General features: G+C 44.3%; 2 protein-coding genes across 2 annotated transcripts; both read right to left on the bottom strand.

Moving 5' to 3' along the window:
• Positions 1–245: 245 nt before the first annotated feature.
• LOC310785060 (trypsin-2-like) lies at positions 246–4,533 on the bottom strand (the record flags this gene model as incomplete). Its single annotated transcript, XM_083646053.1, has 7 exons — positions 246–293; positions 1,466–1,567; positions 2,082–2,218; positions 2,950–3,206; positions 3,347–3,497; positions 3,765–3,828; positions 4,525–4,533. 7 exons carry the CDS (start codon positions 4,531–4,533, stop codon positions 246–248), a joined length of 768 nt encoding a protein of 255 aa, XP_083502179.1.
• Positions 4,534–5,374: 841 nt separating this feature from the next.
• lipea (lipase, hormone-sensitive a) lies at positions 5,375–20,445 on the bottom strand. Its single transcript, XM_083645531.1, has 11 exons — positions 20,342–20,445; positions 15,868–16,109; positions 14,860–15,144; positions 14,269–14,359; positions 13,508–13,653; positions 13,159–13,344; positions 12,535–12,687; positions 11,618–11,762; positions 10,237–10,464; positions 7,344–7,744; positions 5,375–6,041 (listed from the first exon to the last, which is right to left on the bottom strand). The coding sequence occupies exons 1-11, from the start codon at positions 20,373–20,375 to the stop codon at positions 5,775–5,777; spliced, it is 2,178 nt and encodes a 725-aa protein (XP_083501657.1). The 5' UTR covers positions 20,376–20,445; the 3' UTR covers positions 5,375–5,774.
• Positions 20,446–23,248: the final 2,803 nt, after the last annotated feature.

Consider the following 23,248-nt stretch of genomic DNA (forward strand, 5'->3'; position numbering starts at 1 on the left):
TATTATGTATTTATTTATTTACAAGAATATTGAGGAAACTGTCAGATTTGTTGATTTACTAAAAAAAGAAAAGGAGAAACAGTTCACAATGTAAGTTTGTTGATCATTGTTGTATTTTATTGATAAACTTGCAAACCATGCGCCCCACAGTAAATAAAGTCCTGTTCAAAGTTGACATCCTCATAGCCTATGTATGGAGTGAGCATCTGACAGTAGGGGCCTGTAGATCTCAAGATCCACCTCCTCTATAGAAGGGCCATGGTGGAGTGGATCCATTCAGTAAACTGGCAGACCTGTAGAGGATAAACCAGACATCATTTGAAAAGCAGAAGCCAGAGGAAAACACCATAGAATAGGAAAAACACATTTAGAAATTGTTTTGACAAAGCCAACTTCAAAGGGATTCAAAAGTCAGAGAGGAACACATTTAATATATTGGTATGTTGTACTCACAGAAAGTTGTAACCACTGATCAAGTTTTGTTTTATTTTAAAATAATGTAGGCCTATACTCTTTACTGCAAAATTGCATCTCATGTTTGCAAATTACATGTAGGCTATTCATTTCTGCACACATGAATATCCTCTGTGCTTCAAGTTAAAACACATATTTGCAGATATTTTCTGTGCTATAAATTCCAAAACACAAGTTCAAATCAACTCTTTGCGTTGTAATTTATGTTCATAAAATGGGACCTGAGGTTTGCAAAGGTGGTTTTCATAACAGCGCTACTTAAAGGAACACTCTGCCCATTTTCAACCAGCTTTGTATCATTAGAACATCAGTAGTATATCAGAAAACTGTAAACTGTTTTGAAGTCTGTCATTTAATTGGACAGTTATTGAGTGTTAAAGTGTGGACCAGTGACATCACTGGTCCACACTAACTCAAATGAATAACCAATTAACTCAAATCAACTCTCAATAACTGTCAAACTAGATGAATGACTTCAAAACCCTCATCTATTTTGACAGTTATTGAGAGTTGATTTGAGTTAATGAGTTATTAATTTGAGTTAGTGTGGACCAGTGATGTCACTGGTCCACACTTTAACACTCAATAACTGTCAAATTAAATGACAGACTTCAAAACAGTTTACAGTTTTCTGATATACTACTGATGTTCTAATGATACAAAGCTGGTTGAAAATGGGCGGAGTGTTCCTTTAACACTGGATTTTTCCTCAAAAGTTAAAACTGCTACCTTAATAATGGCAAGTATGAACAAGAACAACAAATAAAATATTTATCTCAGAAATGTGATATCCACTATTTGAATGTCACCTACTCTTAAACAAACGACAACGTTCTTTAAGTATAGTTGTTAGTAACTACTTGGTTGAAAAAAAGCTAACCAGACTGAAGAATGTCGATTTTAGAAATGTTAAAAGATAAACTTCAGGTGATGACTTTTTTGCACAAAAATAAATATATACTGTTAGAGCAGAACTCTTCAGTGTACAAACCTTGGCATAGACACCGGGGCGATTTTCCTCAGCACAGCCCCATCCCCAAGACACCACACCCTGTAGCTCGCCGTTACACACCAGAGGGCCACCAGAGTCTCCCTGATGGACAAGAAAATACACTCTTAAACACTACTACTAGTACTACTAGTACTTATACTACTACTACTACTACTAATTATTATTATTATAATAGACTGCTTTACAAAAAGCAATGAATAGTGAAGTAGAAATAAATTGGGGGGGGAATAACAACAACAATGATGATGATGATATAACAATAATAACAATCGCTTCACTAAAAGGCATAAAACAATCAATAGAAGAGAATAAAATATATACATAAAGGAGATATAAATGATAATATATTCAAAAGAAGAGTAAGAAACAAGAAACAACTCAAGATAATAAAAAAAAATGATTAAATTAAAACTATAAGTCAGTAAAAGACGTGCTTTTTAAGAAATTATTTGTCAGATGATACTGAATTAGCAAAATAATCCATTTTCAAAGGCACACTGTAAACAAGAGTTGACCTATATAAGTGCGACCAGCGGAACAAATGTGAATAATAATCAGATTGACTTGTCTTATGTCTCTATATGTCTTGCAGTACCTGACAGGAGTCTTTCCCTCCCTCCAGGAAGCCAGCGCAGAACATGGAGGAAGTGATCCTATCAGGATAGGAGGCCTCACAGTCCTGCTGGGACAGGATGGGCAGATCCAGGCAGTGCAGACACTTCAGACAGCCAACTGGAGGAGAGAAAGACAGACAGACAAATGGAGAAAGATTGACGCATTGTCCCCTCTTACATTGTCATTTACAGTTACAATATCAAACCAGTTATAAACACTGCAGAAAGGTAAGCAAAGTACAGACAGTAAAATAAGGCTGATACCTGAACGTATAAACAGGGAAGTCTAGCATTTAGTTGGGTGCGCAGTTTCCCCAAATAGTAAAACTAGAATGGGGCTTTAATTTCCTTTGAAGGGGCATGAACTCATCCCCAACATTTATCCACCTCTTGCAACATTACCCACAAGTCTTTTTGGAGACTTTGGACTTTGGAATCGCTTTGGATAAAAGCGTCTGCCAAATGACGTAATGTAATGTAAAAGTCTTTGGGGCAAAGTGAGTTTTGAAAGTGACAAAATAAATGTTGAGTCATTGATATTGATCAATAACTCTATCAAACCCCACAGATATGTTATGTCATTTTGTGCGATGGGACAGCTAAAATCTTTTTTTATTGCGCCCCAAAAAAATCTAGATCCCATATATAAAACTGATGAGAAAAAACTAAAAGTGCTAAATTTTTTGGATGCTGCATTATTTCATGTAATTTTATTTTATACAGTAACTTACATCTTACTATACTTATTTTATGTTGTGATAGATGTTTCATATATTTAACTATATTTTGGACTTATATTGTTTCCTCTCCTCTCCCCTTACACCACCACCCCCCCCCCTACACACTCACAGGGGCTCTTGGTGGCCCCCCAGCCAGACACCAGGCACTGTGTGCCAGCAGGAGTGCAGCTGCTGGGCAGGGCGACCGGCTGCACGTACTCATTGAAGTGTGCCGGCTCGGCCAGTTTGATCAGCATGATGTCTTTGTTGATGGTGTAACGGTCGTAGTCAGGGTGGCGGATGATGGCAGCCGGAGCGATGAACTGCTCAGGGCCGTCCTTGTAGCCGATGTGGTGCTCGCCCAAACGCAGCTCAATCTCCTCATCCCTGTTTAGAGAGGAGAGAGAGAGAGAGAGAGAGAGAGAGCATTGCAGACTACTACAAACCAGGATGCAGTAGTACCCAGGTGCAAGACTACTTCCAGTGAAATAGGACATGTGGATGCAAGTGTGATCTCTCGGGCTCACTTCAGGCAGTGTGCGGCAGTGACGACCCATTGATTATTGATCAGCGTGCCTCCACAGTAGTGCCAGCCGTTGTTGAGTGACACCTGCCAGGGGACGGAGTGAGGCCTGCACTCCTCCCCTCCAACTATCTTATCATCGAAACCAAGGGCCACTGCGGGGGTCACAGAGAAGAACTAAAGAAAAAGCCACTCACTTCTGTAACTCCAATTTGGTTTTTGATGATTGACATTTGCCTCACTTAGACATGAGGTTTTTTTCAAGTACTTAGCAAATGTCACCCATGAAACCTCATGAAAATCTCTGGTATAAAAAAAAGTTTGATCATCAAACTTTTATACATGACAAGTTTTCTATATCTGGCTCAATACTACTGGAATAACAAGCAAGGAGCACAGTATTTAGTTTCACGCCAACTCACCATTGGTGGCCACCAGTATGAGGAAAATTGGGAACATCATTGTGGCTTTGGTGTGGACGTCTGCCTACAAGGAAGGAACGAGGTTGATTCCACACATTTAAATTGGGTCACCCACAGCTGATATTGAGGACGAACCAATAGAATAGGCTTTGAAAGAGGGGACTGGCGCCAGGGAAATGTAAAAAGCGTCATATCTGGGAAACCCACACAGGTGACACAGCTGCAAATAGTGCAAACACCGAGAGTTAGCAGGAGGGATGGGAAGTCTCAAGCTGTGCTAAATAATTCTCAAAACTCAAAATATATGGTAAATTGCCAGTTGGGTTTCAATTATGTTTGATGTCATATTGTTTGGATTTGAGGTTAAAATGTTAACAATAGACCAGCAATGCAAAATTACATAAAGCAAGCTGGGTTTCACTGGCAATTTGTTACTTAAGGAAAAACGTGTGTACAGTAATAATAGTCATAATTTCCACAATAAACTTAACGATGCAGTATGTAATTTCTACTATGTTTATACAATAACACATGCTGGAGTGTTCATGAAATGGGGAGCAGATTAAATCATAACATTTCGGTACTATGTAATGAATGGCCCACCCTGGGAAAGCAGGTCTATCTAGTGGCAGGACAGTACATGCTGTGCTAATAGGCGAGCGGGGGGCGGGGGGGGGGGGGGGGGGGGCTCTATCTAGTGGCGGGACAGTACATGGAGAACACTCAGATTAGCTATTCAGAAGACTCCTATATTGTGTACCTTTCCCATTTACACATCAACATAACACTGTCCCATGTCTTCAAATGAGCACACATATTAAGAGCAAGTACATTTATATATTATTATGTTGATACTTTTTTTTGATTTAATACAGGCTTTAAATATTACAATACATGTTAAATTCTTAGAATTCCCATTTACAGTATAACAAGTTACTGTCACACTCACATACTGCTGGTCAGTATTATGTGAAGGCCACCGTATGAATAGCTATAAACACCTGAAAAACAGGCAACGCCAGATTATGTTCTTGACCCAAACATATAATACAGTACATCCGGAATGTTTTCCCTGCGAAATCTCAATCCTGCACAATTTTGTATAGGCAACACAAAGACACTTCTTTTCTAACAGTACACTTCTACAGTACATTCAAGGCACAGCAGCTCCAACAACTGAGATATCAATTCAAAAATTATTGCAAAGGCTGGTTCTATAGTGATTCATTTTTGCTCCGCTCCATGTTAACCAGTGTGAAAATTCTGCTAAACTACAACTATATTATCATGGGAATTTATCCTTGTTCTTAAACTTACAATTGTGGATAGAAAAAGACACCCTTTTTGTTATCGTTCAGTGTGATATGAAAATCTACCTGGTAATAGGGCTCAACAGTCACGTGACATTCCTTGCCCCGGAAGTGGGTTTCCCCATTCATTTTCTCCATAGACATTTCAAAAAACCTTATACAATGAGTTTTAAGGCTGGAACCAAGCCAACCCGTGACCTAATGAATCGTGAGTGACCGTAAAACATTTAACTTGGAGCAAAAAACAAAAACAGGAAAAAAAATATCAAAAATTGTTTGTTTTTTTGTTTTTTTTGCTCCAACTGAAATGTTTTACGGTCACTCACGATCCAGTAGGTCACAGGTTGGCTTGGTTCCAGCCTTAAAACTCGTTATATAAGGATTTTTCAAAATGTCTATGGAGAAAATGAATAGGAAACTCACTTCCGGGGCAAAATATGTCACGTGACTGTTCAGCTATATTGTGCGTTTTACAAGAAAAGTAACTCTTGTCAGTGGTTCTCTGAATCATCAATGCATGCAGAAAATATTTGTTCTTCCGCAGAAATATGAGTTCCAAGTGCAATATCTTTAAGCCTCTTCCAATTTTGCAGGTCTTGTTTTTTCATCATAATTTGTTCCCAAATTATAGCCATTTTTCGAAATCCTCAATTTATTGCTTAACATTCCAAAACTACAAATTCCAAAGATGCCAGATAAATCAACCTGATGGACCGGTCTTGTGATTTGTCCTCTCCAGCTTTGGTCGCTTGCGGAGAGCGGCGGGCGGGTCCTGCTGCCGGAAGACCTCTCTCATTCGCTGTAGACAGATTTCTGTAGCGACCTCTGTGTCTTTGGAGAGCTGCGATAGGCTGAGGAAGCCGTGTGGGAGGTCCTCCACCACTGTCAGACTCACAGGCTGGCCCATGTCTCGCAGCTTCTTGGCAAACATCACAGAGTCATCCAGCAAGGCATCCAGAGCCGAGGCCTGCATGGACACATGGGGGAGAAAGAAAAGCAGCATTGACAAAACAAACATCCAACAGTTAGCTGGTGAAATGCAAGCCGTAGAGGGAATAACAAACACAGCAATGGGGAAAACAGGAAACCTTTTTTGCCGATAAGAGACACTGCGTAACGCGTCATCATTCAGAAACCACGCCCAAGACGGGGGAAAACGGAAACCCCCCCTGCAATCCTGGCGTTCTCCTATGTCACGTGCATGGTTGCGTGTTGCACAAAAAGATCGTATATACGGAAGATGAACACTCCAACTTACTTCTTGACAGCTAGAGCCACATTTTTCTTCTCGCCAATTCTCAATGGCTTCCTTGTTTTGCTCAGGAGTACAACAAAACTTTAACTGACGATTTTTTACAGTTGTTGTCTGAGCAGCCCACCACACAACAGCTTTTAGCTATGTTTAATTCAAGGAAAATTACGCTGGTGTGTGGAAATGAACGGAGCTTTTCCCCCGTGATGGGCGTGGCCTATTTCATGCAGTGTCTCTATAGCCGATTGCAGTCAACAAGACCGATACCGATATACGGCCGATATATCCCTACCAACAAGCCTTTATCTTTTCTGTGATGGCAGCTATAATATCCCCACTCCAATATCACAGTGTCTGAGAGCTTATAGAGTGACCTTCTTGTCTTCTGTAGTATCATTATAATAATTCTATAGTGAAATTCCCCCCCCCGCGCGTGTTTCCTGACCCGGCAGGGGTGTGTGTGTGTGTGTGATTGTGGGAGGGGGGGGTGTTGGTAAATAGCACTACACCCCCGGTTGTTCCAGAACAGATTAAGTGCCAGAAATATCAGTACACGTTGCAAAATAATCCTAGACTTATTGGTATTGATCAACAACCCTAGTATCAACCCCCTGCAGATATCATTTATGGTCATTTTGTGTTATGGGTCAGTAAAAATCAGATTTATTGCCCCTTTATTTCTGTTCATCATGTATCTAGTGTGACAGCTACATGTGTTTTCGGCCTGCTTCCTTCCTTCTGCAGCAGTTATGGAAAAGCACAGGTCAAACCTTGTAGCTGTGCCACTCGTTACACATCATGTTGAAATAGATCCAGCTCATATCTAGAATAGACTGTATATAGTAGTTTGGACATTATGTGAATTGCATCCGCATAATATTTGCTGACATTTTGTAATGTGAAAAACCAATAAAGAAATAGATCCAGCTAAGTGATTGAATTGTCTGGACCAGATTTTGAAATAAACCCAATTTCTAGCAAATATTGACTTGTCTACCCGCTGCCTCCCTCTCTCACCACTATGTGTACGGGCGGCAGGCCTCTCAGCAGGTTGTTGGGAGCCAGCAGGGGCGACACAAATGGGTTCTTGATAATGGGGCAGGTAGTCGGGTGAACAAAAGCCAGGCAGTTGGAGCGCAGCGGCTCAAAGCCCTCTGGGTAATCCCTGGGACCGTCGGAGCCCAGCGGGGCAGTGTCGGGGGCCGTCCTGCGGGTGTCACTGTCCGGCGGCGGCGGCGATCTTTTCGGAGCCGACGACAGCGCGCGCGTTCCACCCGTGGTCCGCGTGGGATCCAGAAAGGAGTGGATCCAGTTGGCGGCTCCCTGCGTGAGGTCACTGAGCAGCAGGGCCGTGTCGCGGCCCAGATCGCTGAGGCTGCCGCCGTCCCCTGCGGGCTGCACCACCTGACAGTCTGCACCTGGGGGGGGGGGAGAGGGAGAGAGGGAGAGAGAGAGAGAGAGAGAGAGAGGGAGAGGGAGAGAGAGAGAGAGGGAGAGAGAGGATGTAAGAAAAGATGAGGTTGAGACAAATCAGTAACAGAGGAAAGAGACAGGAGAAAATAAAGAAGCAAGTACATGTTACATTTAGGGAGACTGTTGCGGCTCATTTCTAAAACTTTCCAATTAGAGGCCAGTCCAACACACTTCTATTTTTCATACATTTAGATGTACTCACCACTTGGTTTTTGCTGTTAGTCTCAGTGGCAATAGACACACTTTATTGCATGAATGGGTGAAGATGGTGAAATATAATATTAAAACTGACGCACTGTTTCGGTTCCATAATAATAATAATGTTTTTTTATTTAAACCTTATTTACCCAGGCAAACAATTAAGAACAGATTCTTATATACAAAAGCAGCCTGTCAAAATAAAACAAAACAAACCACCTTAACTTCAAGTAAATCAAAGTATCAAAGAATATTCTCAGAATGATCAAAACAAAAGTAAATAGTACCAAAGGGACAAACAAAAAGTGATTGGAAATCACTTACCCATCATTATTTTAGTATAGTATGCCATTATTACAGTAGGAGTTTGCATGGCCACTAGTTGCTGCCATAACTCAAAGCTAGCTACACTATTATTTACAGATTATTATTAGGGGTTCAAGCCCTGAAGGGGCTGAAACCCTATTGTTTTTGTGCCGGTGTATTATTATTATCGTTGTCCTTGTTGTTCATCTGCCCCGACGCAAATTCCCGTGAGTTGGTAAATGGTAGAGACCTGAAATTTGGCCCAATGACAGATATTAGGTGCTAGTTTCTGCTCAAGAAATAGTTTTCGAATCGGCCTGAAGGTGGCGCTATAATCAAAGGTTTTACCTTAAAGGCCATAACTTCCACGCCGTTTGTCCGATTTTCAAACTTTTTCTTGGACATGTTCAGGTGAACCTGCTCTACAAATTTGCCTCAAGGACCCTTAAGGTCCGTCTGGAAAAGTTTGGAAAACACATTTTCGAGATCTCCTCCTAGACCGTTTGACCGATTTCCACCAAAATCGGCAGGAAGCATCTCTGGAGCAAGCTCTACAAATGGCGTTTTGAAACCTTTGAAATCTACTTTTGTTTCGGAGATATTAATCGTTAAAGTTGTGATAGGGCGTGGCCTCTCAGCTAAATTGTCATAACTTCATGACCGATTAACGAATCTTCACGAAACTTGTTGGCAATCTTCGGAGACCATCCCAGACCATGTGTGTCAAATTTTGTGCAATCCGAATGGGGCCGCCATAAACGCCAGAAATAGGCGTGGCCTAACACAAAAAAGGCTATAACTCCGCACCTGTTTGTCCAATGGTCGCAAAACTTGGCAGATATATCAGGGAGGATGTCCTAGTCAAGATCAAGTTTTGTCATCATTGGTGAAATTGGGCAGGGTCTATGGTGTAAGCATGTAATAGCTGTAAATCAAGTCCATTCGCATAATCGGTTTCGAACTTCTCAGCCTGATCTGGAATGGCATTTCTAACATGCTATTTTGCAAATTGAGCAAAAGAGGGCGCTGCAGACCCTAAAAGTGGGCATGGCCTAACACAAAATATGCCATAACTTCACACCTATTTGTAACTCCCACGCCATTTCTCCAATTTTCAAGCAACTTTTTTCCACATGTTCACCTGAACGTGCTCTACAAATTTGCCTCAAGGACTATTAGGTGTTCAATTTGCACAAGGCTTGAACCCCTGCCATTGCCGCTTGCGGCTATATTTATTTTCGTCTTTGTACTCCTATTCTCAGGAATCTCCTGTGTTTGTTTGCCTTGAATAAACTCTGGATGTGTTCACAGATCCGAGTGCCAGAACACTCCAGCACCAAACTGGACTGTTTATGTACCCAGTGTCACCCTGCTGTGTCCTAAGCCCTCCACTGTTTACATTGGCAGTGTCAGGCTGACCAGCGAGCCCCTGTTAGCAAACTAGCTGCCATGCCAAGTCAGACCATGTTCTTCAGACCATGACCAGGGTGGGACCAGGGATACTTGGCCCATGTTCAACCGCTTCTTTTGTCAATTCACACCAAGTCAGTCAGCACGGGTTAATCCCTGGCCATGACAATTAGGCTAGCATATTAGTATAATAAATAAATAGCAAACGGGTGGTGCCGTTCACAATGAAATGAACCCTTGTCTGACACTGGTCCGCGAGCTGGGTTCGGACCAAGCAGAGTCTGGCAAACCTGGGTTAACCCTTTCCCAAAATCAAACCTTGGAATAATAATGCTTTTAGGAGAGATTGGCTTGATATAATATATATTATTGGCTTGATATTGTAAATGATAATAGTTTGTTGCTTCTTCCCTCACATTTATCTGGACATAAGTCCCACTAATATTTTCCTCTCTGTTCTAATGGAGGTGGAAAGTGCTCTTTGTTTTAAAAACACCTAAACGTAATGGACACACCCACATACCTGCGTAAGCGTTCAGGCACTTGGCGAGGACACCTAGAGGCAGCAGGGGGTCAATGAGCGTGAGCAGGCGGGAGGGCGAGGCGTCCGTGGTGAGCAAGGTAGCGGGGTAGGCAGCCATGATGCCGTCGGGGACTCGGATCCCGCAGGCGATGGCCTTCATGGACACCGTGATGCAGAGGTTCCCCCCGGCGCTGTCCCCCGCCAGACAAACCCGCTCCGCTGTGGAGCCTATGGGACACAAACACAAGATATTGCAGTACGTAAACATGGCCACCGCATTCCCACACAATCTTACAAACCTCATTTTGTATTTTCTCCCCAATTAACCCATTGATATCTGATGCAGCATTTGTGTGTGTATCCCTTTAAGACCGCAAACCGCGTTAAAAGGATACACACACAAATGAGGGATATACACGCAAATGTTGCATCAGGTATCAATGGGTTAAACTTGGCCAATTCCCCCCGGTCGTTGCTCCACCCCCTCTGCCGATCTGGGGAGAGTTGTAGACTAGCACATGCTTCCTCCGATACACATGCCAGCCGCCTATTTTCACCCTACAGCGAGGAGTTTCACCAGCAGGTCGTAGCGCGTGGGAGGATCCCCCCCAGTTCAACTCCCCCCGAACAGGTGCCCCGACCGACCAGAAGATGCACTAGCACAGTGACCAGGACACATGCCCTTAATCCAGCTTCCCACCCGCAGGCACGGCCAATTGTGCCTGTATGGATGCCCCACCAAGCCGGAAGTAACACTCGAACCTGCAACCCTCGTGTTGGTAGGCAGGGAATCTACTGCTGCACCACCCGGACGTCTCATAATAGTGCGATACTGTGAACAGATACACTCAACAATACACTCACAAATGAATCTGTTACAATGCATGAAATACATTCCCTCTATGTTTAGGATATATAGCTGTGTCTTCTGGCTCCGACGGCACACACTGACCCAGCAGATGGCAGTTGTTCAGTGCCCAGCAGTAGGCATAGAAACACACACTGACCCAGCAGATGACAGTTGTTCAGTGCCCAGCAGTAGGCATAGAAACACACACTGACCCAGCAGTTAGTCTCAACGCCAGACCCATGAGAGTTCTTCTTACGCTGATACACTACGTTACTGCATGCTGCAGAGCTCTCTCTGGGTCTGGGACATTTTCCCTCAGAGGGCTGGTTATGGGAGGGAACCGTTCACTTGGCCAGTCATATGCCAGTGATGGCTTCAGTCCTCTCCAATCAGTAACGACTTTGCGATCAGACGACACGGGAGGCGCAGCCCATTTTTCGAACCGCTCTCTCATCGGTGCTACGACCTGTCACTCATTCAAATTTCAACCTGCGTTCAAAACCAGCAGTAGGCATAGAAACACACACTGACCCAGCAGACGACAGTTGTTCAGTGCCCAGCAGTAGGCATAGAAACACTCCTCCAGCGCTCGGGGAAATGGAGCCTCAGGTGACAGAGAGTAGTCCACAGAAAGGATGGGCACGTTCATTTCCTTCGACCAGCTTCTCAGGTAATTCTAATATATGAGAGGGCAGACGGACGGAGGAGAATGGAAGGAGGTGAGAGGAGAGAAATGCAACAGACAGTGAGTGTCAGGGTGGGAATGTCATCATTTTAGGGGAAAGGCCATTTGGCCTTCGGTGTCGCAATTTTTTGTAGGGCACAAGGCCACACGCCAGTGCAGGGCATCAAGGCCATTGCTCTATAACTATTGACATTGTGAAGGATAATATTTCGGAAATGTGTTAAAATGAGCCAATTGCACAGTCTTTGCATAGGGCAGGGTACATTAAACTGAGACCACTGATGCTTTTAAAGCAACTGACAGTAGCAGGCTGGTAGCAGGGCACTGCCAAGGTGTATACAGTATATGTATATGTATATGTATATGTATATGTATATGTATATGTATATATGTATGTATGTATATATGAAGAGTTCATTTGCAAAAACAGGTATCTCCGTTTGGATTTTTTATAATTTTATTTTATATATTGATGTATTGATACTGTAATTAATTTATTTTTGGGAAATGTTTATTATCAATCATAACTAAAACATATTCATCTGATAATTTCCACATAAATCACCCCAATAATGTTCTCTATGTGCACTCCAGAGAGTATTTTTTTTGCAAATGAACTCTTCATATATATATACATATATATATATATATATATATATATATATATATATATATATATATATACAGTATATATATATATACAGTATATACATATACAGTTGCTTTTTACATAATCCATAATCACTAATCCAGCGTACTGTACCTCGTGGGATTTGGAGGTCTGGGCCACAAAGCCTCCTCCATGGAAGTGGATGAGCAGCCAGGGGGAGAGAGGCCTCTTCTGTAACCAGGGGGCGTGGTGGAGGGAGAGCGGGGGAGGATCGGTGCGCGAGAAGGCCAGCAACTCCTCACTGTCCTGTACAGCAAGAGGGTCATACGGCAGTAAGTGATCAAGAAAACAAGGCAATAGTGACGTGAACATGTCCCATCCATGTGTCATTCCTTCATGAACTGTCAGTTCATGTTGATTACCAACCGTGATGGTGGGGCTGGTATTGTTTTCACCTTGTGAGTTTGTGTGTGTGTTTCCTCAAGGCAAAGTGTGGTGCTGGCAACACCTATTGTAGCGGGAAGTGGGAACTACTGACCGTCAGTCACCGCGATAGCATCGCCATCACAACTGTGCAAGATGCAGTCGCTAAACTTTACAGGTGTGTAGTTGAGATCAAAATGAAGGCCGAGTTCAAAAATGGGCGTGATCCGAGCAAGGGGCCCGCCCCCCCATAGAATTTCCAATGATTGATTTCTAATGGCTGATCAGTGGTCCCCTATTATCCTCCTACTATCCTGATGACATCTCTGCACCAGGACACCCGTGGAGCCTCACCTGGCCTTCTCTGAGATCGTAGGAGATGAGCCGCATGTGGACCGGCCCCGGGCCCCAGTGGGCGATGGGAGGGGAGATGGTGGCAAAGAGACCGGGGTCAGAGGCCAGCGGGAGGCGCAGCGGGACGGGGGGCAGAGACAGGGTGAGGTTCACCTGCACCGGGTACGAGGCTATTCTGCTGAAACCCTGCAGGAGGGAGGAGAGGGGATGGACAGAGAAAGAGAAGTAAAAACAGACGCACATAATAAGGGAGACAGTGAGAAGAGATCTGGAGCACAACTGTCACACTGACAAACAGTATTCAGCGAGTAATGAGACAGCAATGGCATCAGTGCTTGGCCCTGCCTACTGTTAAAAGGCCAGACTCTGTGAGGTTCCAGAAGGCTTTCCAGAACTGCAGGTCCAGGTTCTGGGTTATGCGCTCAAACTCCGCCCCCCTCAACTCCGGATCGATGACGTACTTCCCTGATGTGAGGAGGGAAAGGGCTGCCAAGCCTAGGAGGGGAGAGGAGAGGAGAGGAGGGAAGAGGAGAGAGGAGAGGAGAGGAGAGGAGAGCAGAGGAGAGGAGAGGAGAGGAGAGGAGAGGAGAGGAGAGGAGAGGAGAGGAGAGGGGAGGAGGGAAGAGGAGAGAGGAGAGGAGAGGAGAGGAGAGGAGAGGAGAGGAGAGGAGAGGAGAGGAGAGGAGAGGAGAGGAGAGGAGAGGAGAGGAGAGGAGAGGGAAGAGGAGAGAGTAGATAAGGAGAGAGGAGAGCAGAGGAGAGGAGAGGACAGGAGGAGAGGAGAGTAGAGCAGAGTAGAGGAGGGAAGAGGAGAGAGTAGAGGAGGGGAGAGGAGAGCAGAGGAGATGACAGGAGGAGAGGAGAGGAGAGCAGAGGACAGGAGGAGAGGAGAGGAGAGCAGAGGACAGGAGGAGAGGAGAGGAGAGCAGAGGAGAGAACAGGAGGAGGGGAGAGCAGAGGAGAGGACAGGAGGAGAGGAGTTGAGAGAAGAGGAGAGCAGAGGACAGGAGAGGTTTTCAGAAGGATGAAGACATCTAAAAAGGCAAAACAGAAACTACAGTATAATTTCACTGCCATCATTAGAAGACCGAGGCAAAACAGAAGACTCACCTATCCCAGACTGCTGTTTCCCATAAGTCTCTCCATATGAAACCATGCTGATGACGACCGTCTGGAGGAACGGACGAAGGGTCGGCGAGAACTACCAAAATAAATAACAGGGCATTTAATAAGAAGAGTTTTGATCAAATAAATAAATAAATAAATAAATAAATAAATAAATAAATAAATAAATAAATAAATAAATAAATAAATAAATAAATAAATAAATAAATAACGATGATTGAATGCACAAAACGAAAACTAGCTATGGCACTTCTTAAACTAAAGTGTAGATAACTTAAACAGAATGCAAACACTGTTGTGAACTTGTGATTGGACAAGAGGCGTTCCGTAAGCGCTCATTAAACCGCAACACACAAACATATAATGTACCTCCTAACCTGAATTGAAATCACATTTCAGGGACATCAGACTCCACACAGCAGCACTAAAACACACACACACACACACACACACACACACACACACACACACACACACACACACACACACACACACACACACACACACACACACACACACACGCACACACACAACAAGAGGTGAGAAAGGACCTCTCCCTCCCTGTCGTCCACTGACCTGGAACCCCAGGCAGCGTCCGTAGAAGCAGGCCTTGTGCATGGAGCTGTACTCCTGCACGAACCTGCGGCTCAGGTCCCCGTCGTGCAGCGAGTACAGCTGCCCCAAGCTGTTGTCGTTCATCAGCCGCTGGGCGAGGTGCAGCAGCGCCCGCAGCTGGCACAGGGCGTCGCAGTACGCCTCCATCTCCGACGCGTTGTGGTCCGCCCGGAAGAAGGCACTGTGACAGTTGGACCCGATGTAACGGGCTTTGTGGACAATGTGCATCAGGCAAGACTGCAAGACCTGGAGACAGCAAGAGAGAGAGGTGGGAGGAGGGAAAGAGAGAAAGAGAGAAAGAGAGAAAGAAAGAAAGAAAGGAAGAAAGAGAGAAAGAAAGAAAGAAAGAAAGAGAGAAAGAAAGATAGAAAGAAAGAAAGAAAGAAAGAAAGAGAGAAAGAAAGAAAGAAAGAAAGAGAGAAAGAAAGAAAGAAAGAAAGAGAGAAAGAAGGAAAGAAAGAGAGAAAGAAAGAAAGAAGGAAAGAAAGAGAGAAAGAAAGAAAGAAAGAAAGAAAGAAAGAAAGAAAGAAAGAAAGAAAGAAGGAAAGAAAGAAAGAAAGAGAGAAAGAAAGAAAGAGAGAAAGAAAGAAAGAAAGAAAGAAGGAAAGAAAGAAAGAGAGAAAGAAAGAAAGGAAGAAAGAGAGAAAGAAAGAAAGAAAGAAAGAAGGAAAGAAAGAAAGAAAGAAAGAAAGAGAGAAAGAAAGAAAGAAAGAAAGAAAGAAAGAAAGAAAGAAAGAAAATGAGGTAACGACGATGCACATTTTGCCAAGGAGGTGGGGAGGCTGCACTTAGTACATTTAAAGGTTCATTTCAACATCAATAAAATCACTACCCCATTAATTTGTAGGTATTAGTACAAATACAGTCGCATCTGTTAAGTAACAGAAAATGGATTACTTTTGAACACAGCCATGACAGTTCACATACTAATAAAGTGCAGAGAGCAGTGGTGGGGGGCACCAGCGATACCTTGACCAGGGTGCGGTAGCCGTTCCCGGGCGTCTGCGCGTCAAAGTCGTAATGATGGTAGACGGCGGTGAAGCTGCCGACCACCGGCTCCAGAGCGCGGCCGTGCTGCTGAATCCGTCTCATGGATGTGACCAGGCGCTTGGCAACATCGCCGTATGGCAAGTCGGGAGGCGCACACAGAGCGGAGATGTTCTCCTCGCACACCTTTTCCAAGGCTGCAAACTCAGCCTTGTAGTCCATGTCTGAGGCAGGGGGAAAGAGACACAGAGAGATGTATGTAACTTTTATATTCACCTTTGCACCTATCCCAGCCAGAGGCAACAGACACGTGATGCGTTGCTTCACAAAACGGGCCGTCATGTAAACAACACCCAGATCATTATGTCATCATATGACCTCTGACCTATAAAGCCAACCTCATTGCGTCTATAATCAGGCTCTTGTTATCTTGTTTCGTTAAAGGGTGGAGTTCCGGTCCAGCGGCGGGTTAGTACTTTGAAACGAGTCAGCAATGTGTTGAAACCAGGAGGACGAGCTTATGGCAAAGGCATGAGCTAATAACGATCTTTCTAATAAACAATAAACAAACAAAAATAGCGGCTTCACAAGTTAGAAAACAGCACCGACTGTATGTTTAACTTGAGTTATGTTCACCGTTACACGTTTACACGCTGTTACACATTTATGAGCTGGTAGTTCCCCTGCCATGTGTTTTCAACTTTGGTCAGTGATGTCATATTGTGGGTGTGATCACAGTGAGGTCACATCGTCTCTTGCACTACTGGGGCAGCAAGTGACATGGTGGCTGCACCACCCACGGTCTGCTAAACCAATGGTTCTCAACCTTTTTGGCTCGTGAACCCCTAAAAACAAAGAAAAGTCATGTCTAGCAGAGGAGGCAGAGAGAGAGTCTAAAAACCATTCAGTATTTCACAAGAAAAATGGCAAAAATGAGAGAAAAACATGGAAAATTAGACATATTAATAATATTCATAATAATACATGAGACTTATATAGCGCTTTTCAAGAACTCAAAGATTCTTTACACTAAACACTAAGGCGACGACGATAGTGCAACAGACAATTGACAAACATGACACAGCCACACAGAGGGATCGATGGGGGGGGACCAGAGCCATATAATAGAAGAGTTCCGACATCTCCATTCACTCCAATGGACCAGTTTTTGTTCCAGGAAGTAGAAAGTGGAACTCTTGAGTAAAAAAAGCAGCACTGTCGAATTGCAGGAAAATAGACAGTGTTGTGCTTTGAAAGGGTTTTTTCATCCCTTGACATGAATCAAATTGTACATTATCGGCTTTATTTTAGCATGCAAAAGTAGCGCGAGACCCATTCCTGGCTGTTCATTGGCTAATGAGTCTCGCATTTTGGTCCTCCGCTGACGCCACTCTCTTACTAGAGGACACTAGGGGGGACTAAAGCCCAGTTTACACCAGTGATTCGCAACGAGACAAAACCGTTGCAGGGAAAAGTTGCAGCGGTGTAAACTGGCCCGTCTCATCTCGACTCCAGCCGGCTGATGGCGTCGCCGGCCATTCAACTTGTCAAGTCGCAGGGGCCTGGCTGCAAGTCGTTGCAAGTTGCAACTCGTCTCGTTGTGAATCTTCGGTCTAAACTTGGCTTAAGAGAAGGAGGAGGAGAAGAGATGGGTCTTGAGGCGGGATTGAAAAACTGTGAGGGAGTTGACTCTTTAGAAAAGGTGGGGGGGGGGGGGGGGGGGGGGGGGTCAGGTGTTTACATCACCACAACTAGAACAGTGTCCTGATTTCACACTGTGCCCTGGGTTATCCAGGCGTACTGCTGATTTCACACTGTGCCCTGGGCTATCCAGGCGTACTGCTGACAGCTGCTGTTGACTCTGTAGAGATTTTTTTAAAGTTTTAAAGCTGCACCAGGCACCTTCACAAGATGTTTGCTCCAAACTTCAGGGAGAGGTAAAATTCAATACCCAGAAATTCAATACCCAGAAATCACATCATGTTTTGTCAGTAAATTGCTCATGTTTTCAAGTTTGACCTGTCTATTGTGCTTAAAGAGATACTCAACACTTTTTCTACATTTTTCAGCTGAAAATCAATATATATTGGAAATGAGCTGTGCTGTTGGTGAATCCAGGTCAAAGTCCTGACATTTACTGTAAATCTGAGTAAGAGAGAGGAAATGATCTAACGTTGGTGAGTCCAGCTTTCTCTGGATGGAGCGATGGTGGTTCTCATCCTACGGGGTGAAATTCCCCGGGGGCGATAATTTTGGGAGGTCACAACTCAGTAGAACATTTTATGGAATAGGAAAAAAACATTTTTCTTATCACATTGTGTCACAGCTCCGAATTCACCCTCAGCAAACTCAACAACCCCACCATTGACGGCACCACTGTCTCCCCATCCTCCCAGGCACGCAACCTTGGCGTGATCCTTGACCCCACCCTCTCCCTCGAGCCCCACATCTGTCAAATTGTCAGAGCCTCCTTCCTTCCTCTCTTCCATCCTCTCTGAAACACTCATCCACACCTTCATCTCCTCCCATCTTGATTACTGCAACTCACTCCTCCACGGCATCAATGCCAGCCTCATCAACAGAGTCCAACTGGTCCAGAACGCCGCCGCCGGACTTCTCACTCACACCAAATCCTGGCATCACATCACCCCAGTCCAAAACAACTCCAATGGCTCCAATGTGCTTCCTGTCTCCGACCGGATCAACTACAAAATCCTGGTCATCACATACAAAGCCCTTCACCAACTGCAACCCCCCCCACACACACACACACACACACACACACATCTCACTGACCTCTCCCCCTACCAACCTTCCCATCCCGGTCCCTCAGATCCACCTCAACCGGCCTTCTCTCCACCCCCAAGTCCAACAACCGCCACAGCTTCGGGGACAGAGCCTTCTCCATGGCAGCTCCCAGGCTCTGGAACTCCCTCCCCCCCTGACATCAGAGACTAAAGCTTCTGGCATACTCTTCGCGCCCAGCCAAGCGCATAGGGCGCACGGCGATTATGACGACATCGCACGGGGCGTGTCGGGGGGCGAGGCCTGAGCGCAGCGCGGCGCGTCCATGGAGATTTTTCTATCAGCGCGTCGGTTTTGCTGCCTGTGCCTGAGATCTCCGTGGTAGGCTATCAGCGGATATCTGCTGTGATTGAGTCCTCACCGTCGTAAAGTCGCCTTCAAAGCATGCTGTTCGATTATAACGAACTAGTTGTGTGGCTTAGCCTTCCCAAATGTGGAGGGGTCGTTTTTTATAATTTAATACATAGAATTGGGAACGTTACATTCAATTTCATTCAGACTGCCTGGAGCCTGGAGCTGCGCACTGAGTATGTTCTGTTTTGGCCCGCGCAGAGTGCGCGCGCCCTCCTCTGAGCCCCGCCTCCAGCGCGTGCGCGAAGAGTATGCCAGAAGCTTCAGGCTCCATCTGATTAGGTAAGCCTTACCTAAGGGATTCCCAAAAGATTTCATGTCAAGGCCACAGTTAGATTTACCTTAGACAGCAGAGCCCTATGTCATGATTGATTTATATATTATATATTTCATGTCAAGGACCCCTAAATTGATGAATTTTGTCTCTCTGACCCAAATCTGAGAATAGTTGTATTGTTAGATACTGTGTGATTTTGTCCATGACCATCTGTGGCCTATTTTAGGTAGAGAGCTAACCGTTAAAAGCTATGATCAAAACATTCTCTACTTGTGCTAAACCTCTTCAATTTGCTGGGGACCCCCTGGAATCCCCTCAAGGACCCCTGGTCCCGGACCTCACCTTGAGAATCACTGCTAGTCACATAGATGATTGATATTCTTGCTATTATAGTTATTATGTTTTGAATTGTGTAAAATAAAAGGCTTAACAATAAGTCCAGTGTCATAGGCTATATGCAGACTTTCAACATTTGGATTCGCTTGTTGTTGCCCATTTTAGTCTATGAGTGAATACACTGCTGCTTACAAAATAAAACCACAGTCTGACCGCGGCGGGGGTCCCTTTGAACCCAAACAGCTGATATCTGATGACGTAACACTGACAGCAGCCTCGCCACTACTGTGCAGTGTGTCTCTCTCCAGGAGGTAAGGCTACAATATCAGCTTTCACCAGCGATATCTTCTTCTTCCTACTCCTACTTCCTACCTTCGTCCTCCTATACTGTTAAACCGACAGTCACATTTGAACAGTAATCTTATTGTGATGGCATTTCGCCAGCGTGTCAAGACAGTAAACAAGCCGATAGCAAACCTTTGATATCGGCAACTTCAACCCGCAGACCAAGTTGGAGGACTGTGTCGATTACTTTTCCTTCCTTTTCAGACCGCATTACCGAGCTGCTCCCTGCACAATGAATCAATCCGCTACTAATAGGCCGAGTCAGCACATTCCGACACAGTGTGTGAATGTGTGCGACTTCCTAGTAGATGTACATAGGTGTTTTTAAAATGCTATACTCACCACCACAGGCATCCTCTTCCTCTTCTGTCTTCATCTGGAGGCAGTTCCCCACTCGGCTCGCCCGCAGAATGCTGGGTAGGCGTCATGTGAGCAGAGCGAGCTGCGCCACACTGCTGCCTGGCCGCGACCACAAGAGCAACAGGTAGGCTCAAAGAAATGTTAAATAATGTCAAATAAAATTGTACTGATAAAAATATTAAAACATATAATTATTTATTTGTTTGTTTGTTTGTTTATGTATTTATGTATTTATTTATTTATTTATTTATTTATTTATTTATTTATTTATCTATTTATTTTCAAACATGCACATTTATTTATTTTCAAACATGCACATTTATTTATTTATGTATTTATTTATTTATCTATTTATTTATTTATTTATTTTTATTATTTTTTTCAAACATGCACATCTGACATCTATTTGATTTTGACCAAACTTGGAATGATGCATCATGCATTGTCAATTTAGCCTAATAGATGGATCTTCATCATCAACAACAACCACCAACACCACCACCATCATCATCATCATCATCATCATCATCATCATCGGCTGCAATTTATTTAGTATTTTGATTTTCTAAGTAGGCTACTCAAAACGCGTTGCCTAGTAAAGGACATACAAAAAACACATGAATGACTGAATGAACAAGACAGTGAACATTTAAATATGATGAAATTGTATCAATTTAAATAAAATAATCAAGAGGGGTCAAGGAGAAGGACAAGGGAAGAGGTGTAATTTGAAGGAAAAGTGTAGATACAATCCAAAAGGCCAGCACTGCACACCCACAGAAACTGCTGTGCTAACACTACTCTGATTTTGCCCAACTAGACCCTTTCACAGCATTCTGTTTAGGTGTTCCAGTGCCGGGGCCCTCATTATTGTTGTTGGTTACACCTGTGTTTACGCTGCCCTAAGACACAATGGATGCTGTGAAAAGGGTATTTTGGAGGGATGGTGCATCTTCACAATTCCTTCGTTTAGAAAACACACTGATTGGCCTAATGGGGGCGCTATTTTAAAGCATGATAACTCTGACACTAGACTACTCTCAAACTTTCAAGTCAAAGACTCCTAAACTGACACTAATTAGACCATGCCCCCACTGGATACCATTCTGTCCTAAGGCCCCATCTGATCAAACTTTAGCTTTTGTGATGGTGTCACACTTTTAGATGTTTTATTATAGAAAGTGTATGAAACCCATGATCCAAATAGTCAATAAATCCTGTCATTGTGTTAATTATATTAAATTGGAATTCTAGTGAAAATAAACTATTACCCTTTTTGCTGGGAACCCCCTCAAGGACCACCGGAGGTCCCCGGACCCCACTTTTTAACTGCTAAACCACAAAATGGATGAAGCTGATGATGGGTATTCCTTATCCACTGCCTCTGGTTAGTAGTTTCTCCCTCTTCTTCTTCTGTTTGGTTTAACAGCGGTTCAGTTCCTCTCTCCTTTTTATCCTTTTCTTTTGGCTCCCTCTGCTGTTGGCAGGGATCTGAATCATCCAGCAGTTGTAATGCAGACTGAGGTTTGGTAGTTCTGCAGCACACAGCAGAAAGATGCCATGCACAGCACACTGCCTTAATTACGAGTTAGAGTTAGAGTTAGAGCTAGCGTTTTTTTCCTTTTCTTTTCTGACCCCCCCCCCCCCCCCCCTTTTCTCCCCAATTGTAATTGACTAATTCCCCCTGCTGCCCTGGTCGCTGCCCCGCCCCCTCTGCCGATCTGGAGAGAGCCATACTAGACACACATGCTTCCTCCGATACATGTGCAGTTGCCAGCCGCTTCTTTCTTCCGACAGCGGGGCGCTTCGCCGGCCGGATTGTAGCACGTGTGGGAGGATCACGCGATTCCCACCAGTTCCCTTCCGCCACAAACAGGCGCCCCGACCGACCAGAGGAGGCGCTAGTGCAGCGACCAGGGCACATACCCTGATCCTTCTGGCTTCCGCACCCGCAGACAGACACCAGCCAATCAGTGCCTGTATGGACGCCCGACCAAGCCGGAGGTAACACGGGGGGCGCGGACCTGCGACCCTCATGTTGGTGTAGGCAGGGAATCTACCGCCAGACTTTGTGACATATGTGACTTTCCTGCTTGGACATGATTCATCGTTCTGTAATCAAACAGGTGCTTAATCATGACATGTTGTGGGTGTTGTGGCCATAATGTGAGTGTGTGTTTCTCATAATACACACTGTGGACAGACAGACACGTTCTGCCGAGGACTCAACACTAGCGAGCGCTGATATTAAATATTGTAGAAAGCATAGTGGTTCGGTTGTGTTTTAGAGTGTGTTTTAGAACGCACCTGCTGTTAAAAATAGAACTTTATGATGAAACCAGGTAGTTGTGTAAGTTAAGTAATATCAGTTTGGTGCAAACAGAAAAGGTCATTCATTGATCTTATGTTGATTCAACATGTCTGTGTCACTTTACTTGAACCCGGAACTGACACACGTCGTCCTCCTTCTCCTCCATGCAGGTGGAACTGCATCTCCTTCTGTCTCCGCTCTTCAAAGTGACACCGTAAGCACAATGTGGCGGATGAAACCAGGATGGAGGTAATATTTCCCAAACAGCTATTTCCAGCAGTGGGAGAGATACTGTTTATATTTGCTGTGCCAAGTCTGTGCTGTACATTCAGACAGCCTCCCCTCCCCTCCCCTCCCCTCCTCCACCTTGTGTTTAGCCATAACAGAAACTTCAACACAGTGTCATCTCCATGGAAAAGATTAAGAATAACCAAAAACAGTCACTTTGATTTGCTGTAGTAAAACAGAGTCAAACAAAAAATAACACCAGCCTCTTATCTGCGTTTGTCAAAAGAGAACTACCGCACATGCAGTGTCAACGAACGTGGCATGTGGTTTTGTATGAATAATTTTTTAAA

Source organism: Poromitra crassiceps (assembly GCF_964638095.1).
Source record: "Poromitra crassiceps genome assembly, chromosome: 11".
Lineage (NCBI taxonomy): Eukaryota > Metazoa > Chordata > Actinopteri > Beryciformes > Melamphaidae > Poromitra > Poromitra crassiceps.